An 18519-nucleotide genomic window follows, 5' to 3' on the forward strand; every position below is an offset into this window, starting at 1 on the left:
GTCTAAAGCCCTGTATGGCCTGATCATGGAGAAAGTTACATAAGCAAATATGTCCTTAGTTATATGGTTTATCTTAGCTCAAGTTCAAATTTTGAGTTCATCAAAATGTATGAAACTCTCACTAAAAACAAAAAAAAAAAAAAGAAAATGATGCAATAATGACAAACAAATTTCTTTTTGTCAAGAAAAAAATTAATAACAAAAAAATTCTAAATTAAAGTAACCTAATAAATTATGGTCTATACATGTAAAAACAAAGCCTACTGTATGAATTCTACTAATTTTGCTTGTCTAATTAACATGGAGAGTATATTACAATTCAACGCCATAACTATAAGGTTTAGGATTCTTATAAAATCAAAAATTTTTTTCAAATCAAGAATAATTTGCCAAATATAATTCCCTTTGCAAACCTTTATGCTCCAAAATTTTGTGAAAAAAATTGTGTTTAATAAAAAAAATAAAATGTAAAAAAAAATAGATTTAGGGTTTATAAGCGATTATAATTTAGGAAAAAAAAACCTTACAAGTTTAATGTTTCAATTTTAAAAAATATATTTTTTATTTAAATTATTGTTTAAAAAATATGATATGGAATTGACACGTTTTTTTGACATAGCATAAATACCTTTCTTAAATAAATAAATTTAAAAGTACCGAAATAAAAATTTTAAAAAACCTTACCGTTGGAAAAAACTCGTAAAGAAGTAGAGCATGTAACAAGATTATATTAAAAGAAAAGAAAAGAGAAAAAGACAATTTTGTTGTGCAAATAAAAACACCCCCACCCTCCACTTCACTAACCAACGTTTAACTTGCTTAATCCCTCTTTTCCCTCCACTCCACATGGACCAACAACAACAGCCTCAGCCAACCCATAATGCTCCTCCTCCCACCACCCCCACCGCCACCACTGACCCACCTCAACAACCACAACCGTCGCAGCCGCAGCCGCAAGCGCCACAACTTCAACAACAAACAACCCCACCTCTGCCCTCCACAACACCCTCAACATCCTCCGCCCCAAACCCTAACCCTAACCCTAACCCGAACCCGATCGCGAAACCCTTGCCTTCCCCAACACAACCACCCCAACAGCCACCGCAGACTAAACCAACTATCCCTATTCCTCAGCCCAGACCCACCTCCGCTACTACCGCTTCATTCTCGAGGCCCTGGCAACAGCACTCCTCCCAGTTGGCCCATTTCTCTTCCTCTTCTCCCTCTGTCTCATCGTCCCCTTCTTCTATTCTTTCTTCTCAGCCGAGAGGCAGCATTGCCCTCGGTGTTCCCTCGTCGCATTCTAGCCATTCTCCTCCGTCTCCTTTACCTTCGCAATCCACTCCGTTTTCGGGTTCCTTTGGTCATTCCTTCGGTGGAGCCTCTAGTTCCAATGTTTCCCAGGTAGGGTTTTAAGCTTTTGGTTTCTTTTCGATTACAATTTTAAAGTTTTTGATGTTGAAATTTTCTTCTCACTTTGATCTTTTCTTAATAGGCAAGGCCACTGATGCAAGGAATAGGGATGGGAAGTTCTCATATGAGGCCAGGTGGAATTTCTGCTCAGCATCAACAGAGGCCTGTGCAATCATCTCTTAGACCGCCATCTTCACCAACTAGCCAGACCCCTTCCACCCAAGTTAGTAGCTTGTTAAAATTAATGTATTTTATTTATTGGCTTCGTAAATGTGTTTACTTTTATATGACATTGATTTTTGTGTTTCCTGTATTTGATGCTATGGTTGCTGTAGATATCAGGTTCAGCATATTCCAATAGAAGTCTTAATGATGTTTTAGAATTTTAAGAAATGCCGAAGAAATGTTAGCTGAATCTAGAAAATTATCTCTTTTTCCTTGTCTTTTATTTTTTATTTTTTAATCTTAGTTTGAATATCATATTGGTAGGTCGAATTAAGCTGCTTTAAGGATTTTGTAAAGAAAGCTAGGGTGTTACTGTCTACCGTATAACTTATTATTGCCATCTTGTTTATAAATGCTGGGTCAATTTGTGTTTCATGCGTTTTTTATTGGTAGTATGTAACTCTTTTTCTTGTTTCTTTTTTCCCTTTTGTAGAATTTCCAAGGGCATGGCCTTACGAGAGTGTCAGCTGTTGGTTCCTCAGGTTCTTCGGCACCAAGTACACCACAAACTCCGCAATCACCTAATCAGCCATGGCTATCATCTGCAGCACAGGGGAAGCCTCCTCTGCCACCCCCTTCGTTTAGACCACAGATTAACTTGCCATCCTTGCAGCAAAGGGCACATATTCCCCCACAACATCATTCCTCGCCAACAGTTTCACAACAACAGCATGTATCATCTCCACAAGTGCCACAAACTATATCGTCACATCAACAGCAGGAGCATTTTGGACAACAATTTTCACAATCAAGGGCCCCACAATCTTTACCCCATCAACAACAAGTTTCGAGAGCCCAGGGTTCTGCAAATCATAAGCCTTCTTCTCTTGCAATGGTACAACCAAGCACAGTCCAGCTGGTGAACCATAATAAAGCAGCTATTACAGAAAGTGACGAGTCTGGTGGCCGGATTCTTAGCAAAAGAAGCATTCATGACCTAGTTAACCAGGTGAACTATTCAGGACCTGGCTTTACATTTAACATCCTTTGGATTATATTGCAGGATCTTAAGTCTTACTGACTTATTATATGTCTATCTACCAAATCTATACGTTGTACGAAAACTTATCTAGCATCTCATGACCTATAAGGAAATTATTTGAATTATTTAAGCTGTATATGTACTGTATGTAAAAAGGTTAATAGTATTGAACAAAATTTTCTCTTATTCTCCACATATTTGCTGTGTTATGCCCTTCATCTATTTGGTTTGTATTCAATGGATATTAAGTTACTCCATTTGAACATTGTATATTAGTAATTTGTCTTTGTTGGTGACCGACATAAATGTTCATGATCATCATTGAGGATTCTAGTGACAAAGGGATGTTCTGCATTTATGTTTTGATGTATGTGCTTTTCAGAATAGAAATTTTCTCTAGGCATTCATTGAATGATTATTGAGGGGGGAGGTCTTTAGCAATTTGCATTTCCTCACATCCTGACTACAATAGCAATATATATATATATATATGTATGTATGTATGTATGTATGTATGTATGTATGTATGTATGTATATATATTTTTGTTCTTGTAGAGTTCTTATGGAGTTTCATGCTTCTGTATCTGCAATATGACTTGTTTTATTTTTGTACAGATTGATCCATCTGAGAAGTTAGATCCTGAAGTTGAAGATATTCTTGTGGATATTGCAGAAGACTTTGTGGATTCTGTGAGTTGTTGAACTTATATTCAAAGAATTCATTATACATACACTTGGGGTTGGGCAGATCCCAAAATACTTAAAGGACTGGCCAACTATGAATTTCTTATTAATACGTTTCTTAAATTTTATTTTTCTTTGATTAAGCTTATTTTGCTTGGTGTGAAAACAATGTAGTCTGCTAATGGATTATAATTTTTCCCTTCAACAAAAGAAAATGTGAACTGAACCTAAATATTTTTATTCTTGTCCTTTTTGATTTGTTGTACCACATAGGTTGATCAGCTAATTGAGGTTAAACATGCACTCTGACGAATTTTGTAGAATGTCTTCAAAATTTTAAGAACAATAAGTTTCATTCCACACCCTAAATAGAGACCTATATTCCAGGTTTCTCTGTCCTAGCTTGGTATGGAACTCTTATATTTCCTTTTCTAATTAGGATATTTTGAATTTTTTCTCCGTTGTTGTGTTGGTTTTTCTCACTGCATTTTATGTGGATACTATGCCACTTAATGCAGTACTTTCTACTTTATTCTATAAACTTTTCGACAGCTGATATGAACATTATCTGGTCCTTTTGTTTCAACTTTTTTGTCAATAGATCACGACATTTGGTTGCTCACTAGCTAAGCATAGAAAATCAGATACATTGGAAGCAAAAGACATTCTCGTACATCTTGGTTAGTTATTCCGTAAAATTATCCTCTTTGGTTTCTTTTTCTTCTTTAAACTTCGAGCACTTTAACTTTAACTTTTACTGTTTTATGGCTTGATACAGAGAGAAACTGGAATATGACTCTTCCAGGATTCAGTGGTGATGAGATTAAGACTTACAGAAAACAGGTAAAGTTGTTTCCAAAGTTCTCTTTTATCTGTAGGACGGTGATGTTAGATGCAAAGTTGTTTGTAAAGGGAATTTAATTCTTAGTAGATTTAGATTTATGACTTTTCGTGATTATTGTTTTGTTGGTTTTTCAGCTTACAAATGAGGTTCACAAAGAGCGGCTTGCAGTGGTAAGTTTTGGCCTCAGTATATTTCGCATTTCATAGCATATGAACTAATTAAGATGTGTTTGTGTTTTTTATTTTTCCTTTATGACTGTGTGAAGAGAGAGATAGTATGCCCCTGACATTATGTTAAGCTATGTATAGGCTTGCATTTTTGAATCATTAGGAGATTGTGGCTTTCTAGTGAACTTTCTTCTTGTAAATTTACGTATCTGGTGTCTGTTTCTCTTTGGCAGGTAAAGAAATCAAATTTACTGAGTGAGGCAGCCAATGCTAAGCACTTCAGTGGAACAGCTGCTGTAAATGCAAAAGGTAGCCTTGGAAAAGCAGCTGCTAATATCTTGGGCTCTCCAAATGTTAAAATATGAGAAGTAACATGAGGCTCCTTTTTTGACAATGTTGAATGTCTGAAACTATTTTGCTTTGAAGGTATGCCTATTATCTTGCAGGTCTAAGTAACTAATATCCATAAACTCAACAATCAGCATTTAATTGAATATTGGAATGGTGCTTGAATTAGGCCCCTAATGATACTTAGGTAAAACCATGGTTATAAAGCTTTTAAAATTGTTGAGAATGTTATTCATTGGTAAAATTTTGTTTCAGCAATTCAAGAAAATTTCTTCTGTGTGCTCCTATTTTTCCACTTGTTTATAGTTTGTCATAATAGGTTTGTTTTAGGTCATATATGTTATGTACTGGGAGTTGCTCCTGTGCCACTGCATTTTTCATTGCGATTAATTTAATTAGCCTGTCTAATATTGCTCTCTGAGAAAGGTTGGATTTGAAACCCCAGTCATGTTTTATAAAGAGATGAAGCTGGCATGGACTGATTGCTGTGTGCTGACTGTTGTGCATTATTCAGAACTTTTGTAAAGGTTTCCCTTTTTTTTTTAATGTCCTTGTTCCTTGATTTTATGCAGGATCAATTACCTGAGAAGCATTATCACTGATGGGATGGAGGAACCAAACTTTTTTACTTTACCTAGGATGTGCATAAATTCATTTTGAAGATTGTATTTTGCACATCTCAAATGGAGCTAGGTTGAGAATTTTTAAAATTTAATGAGTTGGTGCCTCCGGATCTTGTATTCATCACCAACTTCCATTATATCAGGCCAAGTCCAATCGCACAGGCAAAATTCCGTCTCCTTGGCTGCTTTTTGAATTTTGATACAGGGTAGGACATGTGGGAAGAAACTTAACAGAAACTTGCCAGAAACCAGACCGTGAATACAAATCGACTGTCCCTTATTCTCCTTACCCAAATACCTTGCTCATTTCGCAAAATTTTCCACTTTTATTGATAGTGTGTGTTGATAGTGCCATGTTGTTTGGTTTCTACTCATTGTAGAAGGATAAAAGTGAAAGGGAAGTGACAACAACTATGAAACAGAAGGAAACTTATATCACTTGGTCCTCAATTCTTCATAATCTGCCAATACAATGGAAATCTTCTATCCTTCTCCTGCCATGGATAACTCTTCCCCTACAGGCTCTGAAAGTGATAATGAAAATCCCAATTTATTCAGTTAAAATTGATGGAAACATGGCAAGTGAGTCGTTGAGTCCTTGAACGATTTCTTAGAAATAAAATTCATGAAAAGATTGAGATTACTTTTGATTCTGAGTATGTTGTCGGATAGAGGGGAAAGTTTGTTGTAAGATGAAGCCAGCTTCTCCAGTCGGCACAAGCATGTGCTGACCGCTGAGGATATGCGGTCCGGTTCTGGTGACTACCGGTTTGCTGAATATCAATTTTCATGTCACGTGCTTCAACGAGCGCCTCAACTTTTGGGACGCGAACCATTTTTTCCATTTTCAGTATCTAACAACAATATATTTTGTTCAGTTTTGTAATCATTTATGTTCTCTTGCAAAAAAAAAAAAAAAAAAAAAAAACTCAAACTTTGCGTGCAGTCATGTGCTTCCCCATCCATTCCAATAACAAAATAATTCTATTTTAATTATTCAAAAATATTACCGTACTCTATTTTTTTCTATTTATAGTATTATTCATTACAATCTGTCAGTTGTCTTTTAATTTTTTGCTTTTGAAAGCAAAATCTAACAATAGATATAAAATTATTTTTTATTTTTAATATAGATGTTAAAAATTGAGTGTCCAAGTGCAACATATTGTCTAAAATTGTTTATAATATTCTGATGGGATATGGACAGTTTATTTATGTAAACTTTAACTAAGGTAGGAGAAGATTCATTGGTCATATTTACACACGTTAAATGTCATCATTTGCCAATTGAGGTTTGTTGGTTCGGAAAAATTCAAATATTTTATTTTTAAAATTTAAAATTTTAGTTTTACTATTAATAGTATTTTTTGAAGAGTAATTTATAAATTGAATATAAATTTTTTCTAAAATTTACATTTTACTATCAACTTGAAATCTCACCTTATTTTACACAATATATTATTGTGAAACTAATTTTGGATAATTTTACCAAGTTATGGCTGAGTAGGACATTTAATAATCAGATATACTGGTTTTGTTATTTTTCTTAAAAGCTTGTTTAATTTTCTAATTGACCGAATGGCTAAAAGATAATATATATATATATATATGTATTATATCGCACTTAGATTTAAACTATGAAAGTTATTTTCTTTGACAAAGATAGTTCCTCGGTCTTATCTAATTCTTGGTTTGTACAAAGTCGTAGTTCCTTCTTGTCTATGAGACCATTTGTTTTGAATTTTCTTGCATTTCACTTTCAAATTCGGGGGGTCTTAGTCATACTCTAAAAACCATAATTTCGTATGTCGAAACTCTAACACCTAACTTTTTGCTTTGAATGTAGAGATTCGAAATTGAATTATCTTCCTTGTTAGGCAGCCAATTTTGTAATTTTCAAAACTTATAATAATTTTATAATTTCATTTGGAATTAATAAGTTTAAGTCAAATCCACAATTTTAAACTTTATTTTGTAAGAAAAATGAAAATTTTGTCATTTTAATGATTAAGTTACAAAATAAAATATTAGTTATAAAATTTAATTATTATATCAATAAATTTTTTATCTTCACTTTTTTTTATTCATCCTATAAAATAAAATTTTAATTGATTTATATAATTATTTTTAACAAAAAAATATTTAACAAATTTAAAATTTAAATTTAAATACTTGCAATATTATCTTTTATTCTTAGATTACAAATTGTAAATTTTTTTATATGAAAAAATGTAAACCGCATCCCCTTCTTTGAAATTTTTTTTAGACTTTTGCGATTCCTAAATTATGGGTTTTTTGTTATATCTTTTATTTAATTTTAATAGTTTTAATATTTTTTAGTACACAATATTTTAAATTATATTATAAATAATGGGAGATAATTTTTCCTATTTCAAAAAATTAATCTCGTTTTATTTTAAAATTGGATTCGAAAATCTGTATATTCTTGCTTGTGCCACCGAAGATTTTTTCGTACATTCGCAATATAAACTTTTTGACTTTTTTTTTTTTTTGAAAGATACGTATCGAAAAAGGTTATCTCCGTTTTTTCAAACCATACAACTGGTCCTTTTTGTGATGCAGCCCGTGCCAGCATAGAATCCGAAGGACGGGACGCGTAGGATCACGATTTGGGTCCACTCAAATTAATCCACGTTTTGAACTCCCATTCGCTGTTTCTCAATCAAAATGCTGACGTCATCATTCGCCGCCTGAGTTGAAGTAGAAAGCTTTTGAGTTTGAAGGCAGCCACAAATCATAAATACCTCTTCTTCACGGACTCTTTGGTTGGCAGCGGCCTCCTCTTCGTCTTGCCTCTTTCGCTTCACGACAAATTCCCAATTAATTTTAATTTTTGTTTTCAAATCCATATTCATTGAAATTAATTGATAAATAATCAATTACTAAAATTTTCGATATAATTTATTCTACTTTTTACAAATATTATAAGTATTCCCGGAAATTGAGCTCTTTATTTTGGCGTTGAATATGGATTGTGAAACGAAGGAAAATTCTCGCGTAGGGATTGTCGTTAACGGCGAAATCGACAGCGTTTTGGGGTCTCATGCCAACAGGAACAAGCTCATCATCGATACCGACCCCGGGATCGGTCAGTTTCTCTCCTTTATTTTTATTTTTTCTTCCTTTATTTACCATTGTGAAACTTTGGATACAAGCATAGATTCTTGAGCCAAGACGTAAAAGAAAATGCTAAACCCGTTTTGGGGTTCGTGGTAAATTGTTGAGGGTTGACAACTCTTGGCTCTGGGCTCTAATGGTGAATGAGTATTCAATTTCGAGGGGAGTAGCGAGATCTGTATAGGGAGGTTTCAGTTTTTGATAGATTTTTCAAATGGAGAAAATCTTAGTAAGCTATGAAAGGAAGTCAAACTGTGAATCTGACACTTGGAAAAGAATGTGAAGGGGCAGTTGGGGAGGGAACGTGAGGTTGATTTGATTGACAATTTTAGTTATGGGGGTGCGGGTGATTTTAGAACCTTTGTTTTGAAATATTCGGTGAAGATCCTGCCTGAGATGTGATTGTTTTCTTATTTGATTAACAGATGATAGCATGGCGATCTTAATGGCATTCCAAAATCCGGATGTGGAGATCTTAGGTTTGACGACTGTGTTTGGTAATGTTACTACTGAGGATGCCACTCGTAATGCCTTACTTCTGGTACGTGCTTGTATGTTGATTTGAAATTCTTATTTGTGGTTTTTATATGTTTTTGGAATATGTTCATGATCAATTCCTCTTTTTGAGGTGCAAAAGGATAGTGTGAGATCGCAGGGTGTCCTGGTGTTCCTGTAGCAGAAGGCAGCCCTGAACCTCTTAAGGTAAATGTTTAGGCATTCCCTAGCATGCCCTGCATCCATTACCCAAATTAGATTGTCGTTGCCCCTGAAATGTTTAGGTATTCCCTATTCTTGGTTTGCTTCTGCTTCTAGTATTTGCACTTTGTTAGCCCAGTTTGACTCACAACCTTTTAACTGTATATGTTGACGGTTGATCCAATTTTTTTTCCTCTTAATTTTGTTTTATTATTATTATAGCATATTCTTGGTAATTCGCTTCTGTTTCTACCATTTGCAATTTGCTAGCCCTTGTCTAATTTACTTTGTTTTAAGTTGTGTAGATGGTCCAAAACTTTTTTCTTCTTCATTTTAGTTTTCTGAATGTTTTTCTTCTTCATGGGGAAATCACCAACCTATTGCCTATTGAACTTACTTTTGTTGATTACTCTGATTTATTGTGCTTTCATTTTTTTTGTTGGGTTTTATGATCTCCTTTATTTACTGTAACCTAATCATGGTTTCTCTGGAAAAGGGTGGGAGGCCACGTGTGGCTGACTTCGTTCATGGCTCTGATGGACTGGGGCATATATTTCTACCTCCTCCGAAATCTAAGAAATGTGATAGGAGTGCCTCTGAATTTTTAGTTGAAAAGGTCTCTGAATATCCTGGTGAAGTAACTGTACTTGCACTTGGACCACTGACAAACTTGGCATTGGTAAGTCATTGGATTCGTTCTTATCAATTTACTCCGTTGTTACATTTGGCTAAACATGGTTATATGTCCAGGCGATCAAAAGGGACTCTTCCTTTGCTAGCAAGGTGAAAAATATTGTTGTACTTGGTGGCTCATTCTTTGCATTAGGAAATGTGAATCCTGCTGCTGAGGCAAATGTAAGTACAAAAGCTCCTAATTTTATGTTTCTTACAACAAGGCACATAACATCATTCTTCTTTTCGAAAAACTACTTTGTGATGGTAATTTTTTAGTTTGCAAGGTGAAACTATGAGTTTTTAAGTTGAGCTCCTTTTTCGTTGAAAGTATTCCTTATCAAAACACTTTTTTGATTCATCACTTTTATAGGATTATTACATATTAGTGCCAGTATACGTGCCTAAAATGTTTTATTACGTTTTGAGGGGAATTTCCTTTTTGTGAAAACTTGTTTAATTTCTTTTGCTTGCTTAAAATCATTGTCTCTTCTTTCCCTTTTCACCATCACAATGTTGTCTCATTGTTCATATTACAAGAGTGAGTTGCAATGGCCTGGTCAGCAAAGAAATTAATTTTGACTTGAACAAAGTTTAGTAGTTGACCATCCATTAAGAACCCATTGAGAATTCATTTATCTGACTGCAGATTTATGGAGACCCTGAAGCGGCTGATGTTGTGTTCACTTCGGGAGCAAATATTGTTGTTGTTGGGATAAACATTACCACCCAAGTCAAAATGACAGGTAGGAGCTTAATTGCCATTTGTCTTAGCTGTCAAGCTTCTTTGCATGTTTATTTGACGTAATCTTCTTGACAAAGTTCATAATCTCTTCTCTTAGACGATGACCTCCTCGAATTGAAGCAATCAAAGGGAAAGTATGCCAAGCTACTGAGTGACATGTGCAAATTCTACAGAGATTGGCATGTACGGTCTGACGGTGTATATGGTAATCTTTTTGGGATTTTAAATTACTCTCAACTAAATTTCATCTTTTCTCTTCAGCTTCTCAATTTTCATTTCAGTCTTATTTTAAGGGAATAACTCCGAAAATTTTGGTACCAGGGATATTCCTCCATGACCCTGTCAGTTTTGTGGCCCTAGTTCGGCCGGATCTCTTCACATACAAGAAGGGGGTTGTGAGGGTTGAGACGCAGGGCATATGCTTGGGGCATACATTGATGGATCAAGGATTAAAAAAGTATTTTAAAACAAGCATGCTTATTAGTGAATTCAAATAGATTTGCGGTTATTGTTGCTAATGTTTATTCCATAATCTGGTGCAGATGGAATGGAAGCAACCCATGGACAGGCTATTCCCCAGTTTCCGTTGCTTGGACAGTGAACGTGGATGAAGTCCTGAAATATGTTAAAAAACTGTTGATGAAACCATAAAAGCTGGAAAAACCACTTGACATTTTGAAAGTTGTCCTGGATATTGGGATGCCTTTGATTTCCGCTAAAGGGCCCCTTGTAATTTTATTCTCTTCTTGCTACGCATTTTTAGGTTTAAAAGGCTCATAATTGTTCTCATGTTGGAGGATTTTTTCTTTATTGGAAAAACCATTCAATTTGATGATCCTCAAGTAATCAGAAACTGTAAATGATGCTTGATCATAAATATTTAATATCACTAAGTTTTGATGCATTGCTACACAATATTTTAGTGCTGATAAGTCCTTTGCCTATCCCTTCTTCTGCAAAAAAAAAAAAAAGAAGAAGTCAATCTCGGATATTAGAAAAGCTTAAATTATAAATTTAGGAGTCGACATCACCAATGGAAGCTCTGTTCCATGCAAATACAGATCATTCCTACGTTACTAAGAATAATCTTGAGGACACCTTATTATAAATTTTGTCTGGACCAAAACAAAAGTAGAAATTTAATGTCCTTTATTCAGCAGAGCAAGTAAATGATCTTGAGTTATCGCTATTCCAGAAAGAACGATTCTGCATCCTGTGAAAAGGTTCCATGGGTTCTTTATACAAATACATTTTGCCAAATGATTTTCACCTCTAATTCTTATCTACAACTAAACGTGGACCAATGGGTTATCTGCAGCTGCAAGCTTTCCCTAACAGTAGTGATCAATCTACAGTAAGAAAATTAGGAGGCGGCCATGCCTGTGAAAGCATGTGATCTCACATCTTTTCTCTAGGGCAATTTTTTTTTTCCTCCAGTTACCAGGTTCATTGAAACCAGCATTGTTGTTAACCAAACAAATATAGCACTTAGAAAAAGAGAGGTTGGGGGTGTGTGTGTGTGTGTGGGGGGGGGGGGGGGGGGAGGGGGAAGTATGTAGATTTGGGGTTGATCATCCATGATTTGGCAAGGGGATGGACTTGACGTTCGGATTAAATTTAAATATGTTCTTCCTCTGCTTAATGCGTTCCCCAGACCTGCAAGTCTTTGAGTTTTGACTACTCTTGCTAGGCAAGTCAACAATTGATTCGGTCAATGCGTTTGCATGCGAACGCGTCAAGCTTTAAAGCCACCAGCACCAGGGATTTCAATTTTTAACACCATGAAACCGACCTCCCCATCTATTAGATGCAGCTGCTAGACTCTAGCTTTGCCCAACTTAATTACCATTCATGATTCGTGAATCAAAGCTGATCAAGCTTAGAGTCAACTTATGTTCGATCCAATTGAACCCAATGACAAGGGAAGAAACAAGGTCAAAAGCAGTGACAAAAGCCCATTTAATAAAAGCAGTTAAACCGACTTTTTTATTTTTTCTTTTTGCAAACTTCTTTATGCATTTCTTTCCATAAGGCAGTCAACTACCACAACGAGAGAACTGTCTCAACTCCCGCCAGATATTGCACCCACTCCAACCACCTAAAGAAAACGAACCCATTTTCTCAATCATATTTAGAATCCCAAAATCCTCCCTGGAAGTGGAAAGAAGAAAAAAAAAAGATGGGGAGAGTTTCTTCAACAAGTGCAATGGCAGAGAAAGTTTCTTGGCACTGTGCTTTGTTCATGGCAGTGATGCTAATATTGAGCTGCTGCTGCGAAGAATCAAGTGGAAAGGATTACAGGGGTAAGGAAGTGCTAGTGCTGCAGCAGAAGAACAAGCCATGCGATGAAATATATGTTGTTCGAGAAGGAGAGACTTTGCAGACCATCAGCGAAAAATGTGGGGATCCTTTTATTGTTGAAGAGAATCCTCACATACATGACCCAGATGATGTTTTCCCTGGCCTTGTCATCAAAATCACTCCTTTTAACAACAGGTAGAGATTAATTCATTATTAGTAGAGCCCTTCTTTGCTTAACTCAGTTATTTTGTATTCTGGCCATTAAAAAAATTCAGTTATTTGTGGTAAGTGTATTTTCTTCGAATTATAAAATTGCAATCAAAATTTTATTGTTTCGACTTTAGAGTTTGTTTCGATTTTATTGTAGAAGAGCACATTTCAATAGCTTAAAAGAGTCATAAATCTAATAAAAATAATAATAATAACGTATCCATCAATAGAATATGACGCCATAACTTTCCTAAAACTAACGGAAATCCTGCTTCCGAAAGTAGTAAAACAATTGCAAATTTCCAATCAAAGTTCAATCAACCAAAGCAATTGTTAGGTATTTGGGCCCCTTACACGACAAAAAGTGATCATCAGATTTTAGTTTCCGTCTTCAATGAGGATGGGCAAGGGCCTGGCAACCTAGCCCAGGAAGAACAATAACTTAAAACAAGTTAGTAGTTACACACTTCCTTCAAAGACTGCAACAAAGGCCTCAAGGAGCCCAACCAGTTTTGCAACTATTCACAAAGTTTAAAAATACTCCAATTCGCTGACCGAGGTTGCCCGAAGTGATAAAAGGCGTACATTGAGTGTTAATTCAAGTTTGAATCTTCTTGTAATTAATTTTTTGTTAGTAAATAATTTGTAAATTTAAAATATTTATAAGTGAAAATTTAATAAATTCATAAATTTTAATTAGACCGTGGATTTATTTTACTTTTAAAAATAAAATACTTCTCTTGTTCTAAGCTTTAAAAAAAAAAAAATCCAATTCAATCTCCATTTTATCATATCCTATACTAACCAAAATTCACAATTTAAACCCAATTCAGAAATCTTTCTCTTATTGGAAATCAGGAATCGGAACGTAAGTCGTACCTTTTTCTGGCTGCAAATTAGGAATGCAAGCGTTTATGCCTAAGGCCTGCTATTTTTCATCCATGAAACGTTGCAGCTTGCGCATCAACTCGAGAAATCAAAATGAAAACAAGAAGCTAAGAAAAGAAAAACAAAAAATAAAATAACCCCAGAAGACCTTAGATTTTAGAATAGTCACCTTGACCTATTCTATGCTACAAGACAAAATTTAAATTATAAAAGGGCTGCTTTCGCATTTAGTTAGAGTTTCCATTAAAGTCTTTTTATATTTTAAAAGACCTTGACTTCAAGACGTATTATATATATATAGATCTAATGACAATTATATGTATATTGGAACAAGTTGATTTATTTTTTTTTTCTATTTTGGATTGCAGTTTGGTAAAGTTGTACAGCGAAATTCATATTATTCTATATTTCATTGACTTTTGGAAAAGTAGAAAAAAAAGTATTTATATTATTGGTCAGGAACATGTGTTTGGATTATTATAAATTTAAATCTGACCCTTTAAACTCTTTTTGGTAATCGTTGCTGGCAGATTTCATTATTTTCTCTTGTTTTGATTTGGTGCTTAGGATTCTACATTTGCATAGAGCAGGCATTTTTGATTGATTAAAACTTCATTTATTATATTCCAACAAAAAAAAAAAACTAATTTACTTTATTATTTTTCAATATTCTTATCTGAAGAAAAATGGGACCTAAATGAAGGAAGAGGAAAAAAAAATTAATATTATAAATGATTTTTAAATGAAATATTTAATACAATATTTAAATTTACTTGGTCATGATCATTATTATTATTATTATTAGTAATAAAAAATTTTACATTATTATTATTATTAGTAATAAAAAATATTTTAACTCATGATCACTTTCTTGAAACCGACCGCTTAAATGGAAGCCTTACGTCCCAGCATATAAGGTGTTGTTATCCGCAAAATATTCTTTCAAGCTTAAGCCATTTTGCAATTTCCACTATCCCCTTCCCTCTCTCTTTGCAAAGGTTTTATTTGTCTATCAGTTTCGCCTGCTCCTTGATTTCCTTTAATGGACACTCAAAACTTACTCTTCTTGTTATGTTTCTTTGTCATTTCTCTTTTCTCAGGTATCAGAAAAACAAACGCCATTTCTTTCTGCTTCTTTCTATGGCTATTGGCCTTTCCAGAAGAGTTTTTAATTTTTTTTTTCTTGATGTGTAAATGATGAATTGTAGGTCAGCAACAAGTTGTTGAAGGTTCAAGGGTGTCTCCCTTTCCTTTCAGACCCAAGAAGCTGTTTGTGTTTGGAGATTCCTATGCTGATACAGGGAACAACAGGAAAGATTCGGCAAGTTCCTGGAAATATCCTTATGGAATTACATTTCCTGGGAAACCTGCTGGCCGTTTCTCTGATGGTCGTGTCTCCACTGATTACATTGGTAATTCCTCTCTCTCTCTCTCTCTCTCTCTTTCTCTTTCTGATGAATAATGATAGTGTCTTTCTTTCCCAGCTTTAGCTTTTAGCCTTTCTTTTTGGTACACGTAATGGGTTTGCTTTATCTGTTGTAATAGTGTCTCTTAATAATATATTGGATTGAGTGGTGCTTTCCTTTTCACTCCAGGCTTTCGCTTTTTCTCACGTCTTTTGATAATAACTTGTTCTGAGCTGACGCTAAAATGAACTGCTCTCCCTCCTTTTCTTGCCTGTTTGTTTTGCATTATAGGGGAGCATCTTTTTTTATTTTTTTTCTTGTTTCCTCTTTCTATTCTTTGTGTCAGATCCTTATCTTTTTCCTCTTGTTCTATCTTTTTCACATGATTTGAAGTTTTGTACACTTTCGTTTCTTCATCATTATTCATTATTTAACATTAATCATTCTTTTCGGTGCTTCTATGCTTTATTAAGCCTTCTTCGAAATCCATTTCTTCACTTTCTTATTCCACTTTGATTAAGCTCACCACTTGAGAAAAAGGAGGATAACTGTAATGATTTCAACCTTTAACCTTTGTTTCAAATAAAAAAGCTATCTTTTTCTATATAGCTTTTAGTTTCTAATCCCATCAACGTTAGTATTAGTATACTAACTAATATCTCTATCAGCATTTGCACTTTATTGACACCAACATGAACAACTAACCACCACTTTGGAATTTACTAATAATAAACATTTTCAATCATTTAATTATACATTTTTTTTTAATCAAAAAGTTGATTTCCTTGTTTTGGTCAAGCAGCCGGGTACTTGGGAATCAAGACACCAATACCATACAGATGGAGGAAACAACTAGCTGGTCGCCTGAAGTATGGGGTGAACTTTGCTTATGGAGGGACAGGGGTTTTTGACACGTTGGCTCAGGAGCCAAACATGACCACCCAGATCGATTTCTTGCAACAGCTTCTCAATGAGTCGGTCTACACAAAAAGGGGCTTGAAAACTTCTGTGGCATTTGTCAGCGTTGCAGGGAATGACTACTCAACTTACACTGCCACCAACGGCTCTGCTGAGGTAATAAAAAAACGTGATCCGCTTATTTCTAATCACTTTATATATAAATATCCACTGTTGATTTAATTAAAAAATTAAAAAAAGAAAACAAGTCAGTGTTTTATTTATGAATGGCGACAGGTACATTCAATATGGTTCACTAGTTACTCCTTGAAATTTTTTATGGTCCCATTAGATCTTCTCCCTTGTAATGAATCTTACTATGACGATGAGATATACTTGAACATGTTGAACACACTTGAATTGACAGCTCATCTGCCACATAATGGCCAATCAAGGAACCACTAGTTGGCTGCCATGTAGAGATTTTAGAAAGTAGCCCATAGTGTCTAATTGTACTTCAATTTCAATTTACACTAGCTAGGAGCATTTTGGGGTTGTTCATAATTTTATCTTTACCGATCCAACTGAGAAACACCCAAAGATTAGTAGGAGTCTCAAGAGAATCTGACACTTCATTTTCTCTTAAAGGTATCCAAGTTCATTGTCTTGTTCTTATGTTTGTATAAATATGCATGCAAAGAAAAATGAAAGAATGTTTGAGATCCGGTAATTGAAGAGTTTACCATCTCTGCCGCTCTTTTATATCAGAGTCCAGGCCATTATGTCATAAGCTTTAATGTGTCACATTAAATAACAAATTGTCCTTATTATTTGTTTATGGCAATGAATACAGTCTTAGAAACTAAACTGATCAGAAAATGTGAATCTAGCTAGGCTTCCAAATCCGTCCCTTTGGCAAAATTATTTTTAATAATTATTGTAAAAGGAGGTTTGAAATTAATGAGAAAATTTTCTGAAAGATGATATTGTTCGCTGCTTGATGAGTGCTTATCCTGACAGGGTTTTCCAGCCTTTATTTCAAGCGTTGTGAGCCAAATTACTGTGAACTTGAAACGCATCCATGACTTGGGAGTGAGAAAAATAGCCGTGAGTGCCCTGCAACCATTGGGGTGCCTCCCTCGAAGCACCGCCCGATTCTCCTATCAACACTGCAACGAAACTGAAAACACCCTTGTTAATCTCCATAACCAGTTGCTGGCTCAAGCTGTGAACAATTTGAACAAACAAGCCAACAGCACCTCTTTCTTTGTTCTTGATATTTATAATGCCTTTTGGACCATTTTCAATGAGAAAGAAGCTCATCAAGGTGATTATATATTTATTACATAAACTCTGCACTCTTATTCTTTTTTACTTGCTTAATTTACTAACTTTTTCAAAATGTAATTCTTTTGCAGAAAGTCCAAAGTTTGAGAATCCATTTCAACCATGTTGTGTTGGAGTGAGTGCTGGATTTTCATGTGCAAGTGTAGATGAAAATGGAGCAAAAAAGTACACACTCTGCTCAAATCCTAAATCAAAATTCTTTTGGGATACGGTTCACCCGACAGAGGAAGGATGGCAAGCTGTATATTCAACTCCAGCTTTCCAAAACAGCCTCAAGCAACTTTGGTAGAAATCACCATCAAAAGTGACCTTGTCACTTTCTAATGTTAACTTCTTGTTCTTGGTATCTGTCAAATCCTTCGTAGTATCTTTTATTCGTTTGTTTAGTACTTTTCCTGATGTTATCTTGGCTTGAATAATAATAATGGTGAGGATGATGATGATGATACTAATGTACTTGAATGGATGTCATTGGTTGTTGATTTTTTGTTTGATTGGCTGCCACCTTCCTATATGGATGAAAGTAAATAAATAGAAGTCTAACCCATTTGAAAGAACAACTCTAAAGCCATTTCCAAGTTTCTACTGGAAGAGCAGAGGGGCTGGACCGGCCTATTGTTGCTCTTAAGCAATTACAAAAATTTTTAAGAAAGTTTAAGCTAATTGAGTATGTTTTAGATGAGCCGAAGTTTTCATGTCAATGGACCATGGCCCATGAGCCAATATAAAGCCACAAACCAAAATGAATTCACCTATTAGAGGGGTTGAGGTGGTGGATCTATGTTTAAAGGCCCAATAAAAGGTAACTTCGAAAACTGATTCTAGGGATTTTTCTTTTTACTTTGAGAATAATAGAAATTCAAACTAAAAAATGCATATATTATCCATTGCATAACGTATTTTAAAGATCTTTAGCATTTAGAATTGTTCAA

General features: G+C 34.7%; 4 protein-coding genes across 7 annotated transcripts; all 4 read left to right on the plus strand.

The window, feature by feature from the left end:
• The first annotated feature begins 769 nt into the window (after positions 1-769).
• On the plus strand, positions 770-5582 carry LOC111295357 (transcription initiation factor TFIID subunit 12-like). Of its 2 annotated transcripts, none has more exons than XR_016327792.1 (9): positions 770-1404; positions 1496-1636; positions 2072-2587; positions 3237-3311; positions 3907-3985; positions 4084-4148; positions 4284-4319; positions 4550-4742; positions 5237-5582. XR_016327792.1 is itself a non-coding variant. In XM_089743983.1 (9 exons), exons 1-9 carry the CDS (start codon positions 847-849, stop codon positions 5248-5250), a joined length of 1560 nt encoding a protein of 519 aa, XP_089600109.1. In that variant the 5' UTR covers positions 795-846; the 3' UTR covers positions 5251-5455. The 2 variants fall into 2 exon arrangements, 1 of the variants encoding a protein (XP_089600109.1); XM_089743983.1 differs by having other exon boundaries at positions 795-1404; positions 4550-4625; positions 5237-5455.
• Positions 5583-8039: 2457 nt separating this feature from the next.
• Positions 8040-11453, plus strand: LOC111294600 (uridine nucleosidase 1-like). Of its 3 annotated transcripts, XM_022888019.2 has the most exons (9): positions 8040-8396; positions 8851-8966; positions 9068-9127; positions 9618-9800; positions 9872-9976; positions 10443-10539; positions 10636-10743; positions 10860-10995; positions 11081-11453. In XM_022888019.2, exons 1-9 carry the CDS (start codon positions 8276-8278, stop codon positions 11187-11189), a joined length of 1035 nt encoding a protein of 344 aa, XP_022743754.2. In that variant the 5' UTR covers positions 8040-8275; the 3' UTR covers positions 11190-11453. The 3 variants fall into 3 exon arrangements, with proteins under 3 accessions (XP_022743754.2, XP_089600110.1, XP_089600111.1); XM_089743984.1 differs by lacking the exon at positions 9068-9127 and having other exon boundaries at positions 8077-8396; XM_089743985.1 differs by lacking the exon at positions 10860-10995 and having other exon boundaries at positions 8077-8396; positions 11081-11373.
• Positions 11454-12579: 1126 nt separating this feature from the next.
• On the plus strand, positions 12580-13182 carry LOC111295462 (uncharacterized). The gene has a single exon (XM_022888959.2). The coding sequence runs from the start codon at positions 12718-12720 to the stop codon at positions 13036-13038; it is 321 nt and encodes a 106-aa protein (XP_022744694.2). The 5' UTR covers positions 12580-12717; the 3' UTR covers positions 13039-13182.
• Positions 13183-14861: 1679 nt separating this feature from the next.
• Positions 14862-18086, plus strand: LOC111294463 (GDSL esterase/lipase At5g03610-like). Its single transcript, XM_022887772.2, has 5 exons — positions 14862-15037; positions 15146-15349; positions 16146-16417; positions 17261-17567; positions 17659-18086. Exons 1-5 carry the CDS (start codon positions 14980-14982, stop codon positions 17874-17876), a joined length of 1059 nt encoding a protein of 352 aa, XP_022743507.2. The 5' UTR covers positions 14862-14979; the 3' UTR covers positions 17877-18086.
• Positions 18087-18519: the final 433 nt, after the last annotated feature.

This window comes from Durio zibethinus, chromosome 14 (assembly GCF_047325235.1).
Source record: "Durio zibethinus cultivar Kanyao isolate XHJ-2024 chromosome 14, ASM4732523v1, whole genome shotgun sequence".
Classification (NCBI taxonomy): domain Eukaryota; kingdom Viridiplantae; phylum Streptophyta; class Magnoliopsida; order Malvales; family Malvaceae; genus Durio; species Durio zibethinus.